Source organism: Capra hircus, chromosome 14, assembly GCF_001704415.2.
Source record: "Capra hircus breed San Clemente chromosome 14, ASM170441v1, whole genome shotgun sequence".
Classification (NCBI taxonomy): Eukaryota; Metazoa; Chordata; class Mammalia; order Artiodactyla; family Bovidae; genus Capra; species Capra hircus.
Window position 1 is genome coordinate 80,684,712 of NC_030821.1, and position 4,856 is coordinate 80,689,567.

Here is a 4,856-nt window from a genome sequence, read left to right on the forward strand (position 1 = left end):
GGTCCTGAAGCTAAATCTTCTGCTTCGGAGATCACAAATCTGACATCATTCACCATAAGCTATCACTGGCTGATCAACACGTGTGTGCGCATGCCCCAGGGCCAAGCTGGCACACCGGCTGTGGGCTTCGATCCTTCCGAGAGCTCACAAAGGTGGGGGCTACTGAGAAGCCCTCAGAGGTCGGAGCACAAGCTCAGGTTCGGTTGAGTGGAAACAGGAGCTGAGGTGTCGAGGCCAGGTTGTCTGGGCCGCAGTGCCCTCCCTCTAAGCCCCATGTCCACTCAGAATCGCACATCTTCAATAAAAGACCTGGGAGAACTTTATGCCTTTTTGTGTTTTAAACACTTCCTTCAAATAACAAATTCAGCAAAGACTAGGTAGAGGTTGGTTTGAACCCATGCCCCTGGGGTGGTCCGTCCACATCCTCCCAGCACCTCCAGGCGTCCCATTGCTCCAGATGGCCTGGCTCCAGCTCTCAGCTCCCCCAAATCCCCAAGGTTCTCTGTCTGCTTCCCCTGAGCCAGCCACGTCTGCCAGGTCACCCGCCAGCAGCACCCAGTCCCGAGGGTCCCAAAAGCAGCAGACGCACTCAGTGGGTAGCACACTTTACTGAGGTTTGGGGGAGGGGTACATCGCAGAGCAGCAGAGCAAACTTAAAGCGGAGTGGGAGACACCCTCCGACAAGCCCCTCGGCGTCTCCACCAGCGGGAAGTTGACACCGACCAGTATCCACCGACCCTACTCTCCCCCGGTTCACTCCCCCGGGACCTCCAGACCCCTCTCCGTCATGCTTGCAGAGAAGCCCAGGGAGGAAGGCCAGGGCCAGCCCTGGGGAGAGATCATTCATTCATCATTACCATTCATTCCAGATGGTGCAGGACCCAGGAGTGATCATGGGCTGGGTCAGCCACAGAGGGATAAAGAGGAACTGGCCAAGGACCAAACCCCAGAGAAAGCCTGGAGTGGCTGCGGAGCCTCACGTGGTGAGCGTGGGCCATGAGATAACTCACGTGGCCAAGGGGTGCAGAGTCCGGCTGGACTCAGGGGTGCAGGGACGAACAGAGGGCCCACTGCTGGAGCCGAGAAGGCTGGGAGAAGCTGCACTCTCGGGTCAACCTCCAGGGGCCCTCCCTGCCTCCTCCCACCTGAAGCACCCAGTCCCTCCGTGCTATCCCGCAGACCCTGGTTGGGGGACTGGCCTTCCAGACCCTACCTGTGGCGGCACCCGACTCAGAGTGGGGATGTGACTGTGCCTAGTTCTGTGGCAGACTCCCGGCACATGAGCCTGAAACAGTCCTGATGGCCTTTGGGGAGCGGACCACCCCCAGCGGGAAAGGGCACGTGGAAACCTGCACACAGGGCCGTGTCTGTGTGTTCTCATCTGCACACACACCTGGACCTGTGCGGTTTGCCTGTGCTGGGGCACACCGATTCAGGAGCTGCTGTGCCACAAATGTGTCAGTGTGGGAGTGCATGGGGGGCATGAGTGTGGTGTGGCGGGGAGTGTGCCCTCAGTGGACATGGGTGTGGGTCTGGTGTGTCCATCTCCCTAGTGTGTGCATACACGGTTCCAAGGCCTCACCCTCAGGCTCACCCTGTGACCTTGCTCAGCCCAACACTCACTGCCCCTCAGGCTGTTCCCAAACCTTTCCAGGCCCACAGTCCCCTGGCAACCCCCAGAGGACCCACGCTCACCTGCACTTTCTCTGCCAGGAACCCCTCCCTCCCCAAAATCCCACCCAGGCTCAGACCCGGGTCTCCAGGCTCAGAAGTGATTTTATTTCTCTGCAGATATCCTCACAGCCAAGCTGTTGGGCTGGGCCCGGCTTCCCCTCAGGGACCCAGGGGCCCAGCCTCCTGCCGGGTGCCTGGTCCTTGGAGATGTCCTGTGGCTGCAACTTGGAGCTGGTGGGGAGACAGGGAGTTCTCACAGCTGGGGCGGGCGGGAGCCACAGGCCGCAGAGCGGAGCCAAGGCTGCCCCCAGTGCCAGCCAGGCCAGGCTGGGGAGGGGGCAGCCCCGGGCTCAGGTGTGGGGGGACAAGCTCGGAAGCCCTGCGGTGGGGAGGGGGCCTCAGGGTCCAGCCCAGAGGAGGGCGGGCCCCAGGCTGAGCAGGAGCCCCCCGGCCAGCGCCCAGGGGCTGCGCCCTGCCTGTGCCGCCCCATTGCACAGATCCTTCTCGCAGCAGTCCACTTCCACCTTCAAGATCCCAGAGTTAATGAAGCCCATCAGATAGTCTGAGAAAAAGTGCCGCTTCACAAAATCACAGGACGAGGCACACATCTTGTTCACGGAATGATCCTTCCTGCCTGGGGATGAAGACAGGCAGCCTGGGATTGGAGCCCCATAAGCCTCTCAGCCTCATGTCCAGGACCCAGCCCAGGGACCCTCCAGGTCAGCTCAGGACCCCAGAACAACACAAGTGAGGCTTCAACCCACCCATGCTGTGCCCCAGCTCCGCAGAAAGAGTCAGAGAGAGTCCGGTACCTGCTGACTGTCACACAACAGGGTAGGGTCGTGCCCCCAGACACACGCCATTGTCCGAGGCCAGAGGGACTCCAATGACACCACCGACCCCCACCCCCAGCCTGGAGCTTGACTTACTGCTGCTGGGATCTGTGATCCAGACAGTGGCACACACCGTGTCTGATGGATGGCACTGCTTCGGGGTGCAGTGGCTGGAGTTGGTGGTCAGCGTGCAGTCCTGGCACCACAGGCCATGAGCTGGGCAGGGCACGGAGAGGAGGATGACTGGAGGAACCGAGGTTCAGGCCAGCCAGCCCCCTGCATCCTCCCCACCTGCCTCGTTGCAGGTCCTAGCAGAGCCGCGTGGCTGTAGGAGGCCAGGCACGCCCTGACCAGGAGTGACCAGGTCAAACTGGCACCTGGAGGACAGGCTGGGAAAAACCTGTGTGTCTTTGGGCAGGTTGGGGTGAGGGTGCTGCTGCTGGGACTCTGGAAGCCCCTCTGCACCCCCAGGCCCCACACATACCCACAGTGCACACGCACAGAGTCACACACATCACACCTGTGGTGCCATCTTGCACACTCCTCTCCCCCCCTCCGCCACTCCCCCGGTTCACATCCCCCAGAATCCAGTTGGTTCCATCGAGGAAGGTCAGACAGGATTTGATGGGGAGCCAGAGGGGCTCTGAGAAGAGCGTGTCCCGGATCGCCGGCGCCAAGCCAAGTCATCCGCGCAGGGCCAGCCCGCAGGACCAAGGCCCAGGAGGAAGAGCACCCCCGCCCTGGGAGCCAGAAGAGATCCACGTGGCTGTAGCCGGGGCAGCCCGAGCAGAGGGTCACGCTGCGAGGGCGGAGGGCTGGGGTCGCAGAGGTGTGGGAGGGGGTGTGGGCTGGATGGGCATCGTAGCAGAATGGCCACCCCACACCTGGTTCTCTCCGGAGCTGTCTCGCACAGACTCTCAGGTGACCTGGACTCCCCCCACCGCCCCCGCCAGCGGCCCCAGACTTACCGGGGGCCGAGCACAGCAGAGCGGCCAGCAGCACCAGGCCGAGACCCTTCATGGCTGCAGGCAACATGCTCCAGGCGGGCCTCGGGAAGGGGCGGGGGCTGCGGGCGGGGGTCGTCTGGGACACCGGCCTGGCAGGGGGAAGCCTCGATCAGGAAGGAAACCAAGCCCCTGGCCCAGCTCGAAGGGCCCTCCCCTTTCCTGGCATCCTAAGGCAACCTTCCCGCCCGGAATCCAGAGCTTGGGGTAGCCGGGGAGCTCCAAAGCCCCGCCCCCAGCCCATCCGCGAGAACATCCACCATCTCTACACCCCCTCGGGGGGAAAGAGGCCTGCCCTCTCGCTGGGGGACAGCCCGAAATGCCCCCTTCTGGCGCTCCGCACCTGTGGGATGAGGGGTGGGGAGGTGGGGGTGGTCGGGAGGCGCGTCTTGTCCCTGGGGAGCCATAGGTGCGTCCGGAGAGGAAAGGGCCGGACGAGGTGCGAGTGGACAGTACCTGCCGGCGGGGAGAGGGGTGCGCGCTACCCCCACCCCCACCTCTGGGCCGGGGGCCCGGGAACCCGGCGCTGAGCCTCCTCCCCTGCCTCCTCACGCGAGCCTTGGCTCTCAACGCGGGTCTAGGCGTGGAGCGCGGGCCTCGGGTCGGGGGCGCACTCACATCCCTGGGATGCCGCGACTCCGGGCCTCCAGGCGGCGGGGGCGGCGCGGGGAGCAGTGCCCTTCGGTTTCCCTGCGGACGGGAACCCGGGTGCAGCCGTGTCTTTCGGGGAACGCAGCCGCAGACACGGACCCCGCGCGAGGGGCGGGGCAGAGCCGGGGCGGGGGGCCGCGTGGGGGGCGGGGGCGGCTGGAGTCGCGCGGATTGGGGCGCCTGGGACTCAGGGCCCCTCAGGGTCACTGTCCCGGGCCGTCCTGGGCCCCCTGGCCAGCAGGTAACCCGCACCCACGCCCGCGCGCGCGCGCGCCCTCTCCTCTCCCGATCTCTTCACTCGCGCGTTCCCCCCACCTCCGCCTCCCCCCACCCAGGCACGGGCAGGTCCCTTCCCCCTCAGCTTGGCTGAGATCCCCTTGGAATTTCTCGGAAGAACGTTTACTGCGAAAGGAAGCGAAAGGCACAAAGACGCAGAGAGGGAGGGAGGGAGCGAGCGCGGCAGGTACTACTGGCCCAGGCCCCCTGTTCGCGGCCCTTGGGCCCTCCCTTCCCCGACCCCATCCCTGTCCCGATGGTTCAAGGTTATTCTCCGCCCCCCCCTCCCCCGCCACGACGACCCCACGAGCAGCCGCAGACCCAGGGACTGCTGCCTCCAACCACACCCACACTCAGAGGGCAAGTCCCAAACCCTGGTCTTGGCACTCAAGGCCCTCTACCGCCTGCTCTGGTCAGC

The 4,856-nt window shown here is 64.6% G+C and overlaps 1 protein-coding gene across 1 annotated transcript; it reads right to left on the bottom strand.

Moving 5' to 3' along the window:
- LY6H (lymphocyte antigen 6 complex, locus H) lies at positions 590 to 4,258 on the bottom strand. The gene is made up of 4 exons (XM_018058665.1): positions 4,130 to 4,258; positions 3,476 to 3,603; positions 2,604 to 2,723; positions 590 to 2,308 (listed from the first exon to the last, which is right to left on the bottom strand). Coding segments are annotated over exons 1-4 (486 nt in total). The 5' UTR covers positions 4,132 to 4,258; the 3' UTR covers positions 590 to 2,072.

What these genes read in the sequence shown, in the direction of transcription:
- LY6H (XM_018058665.1), bottom strand. An exon ending in TCTGCTGTGCTCGGCCCCCG is followed by an intron (nt 2,724 to 3,475) that starts GTAAGTCTGGGG and finishes TGCCCTGCCCAG; the next exon opens with CTCATGGCCTGTGGTGCCAG. An exon ending in GATCACAGATCCCAGCAGCA is followed by an intron (nt 2,309 to 2,603) that starts GTAAGTCAAGCT and finishes CTTCATCCCCAG; the next exon opens with GCAGGAAGGATCATTCCGTG.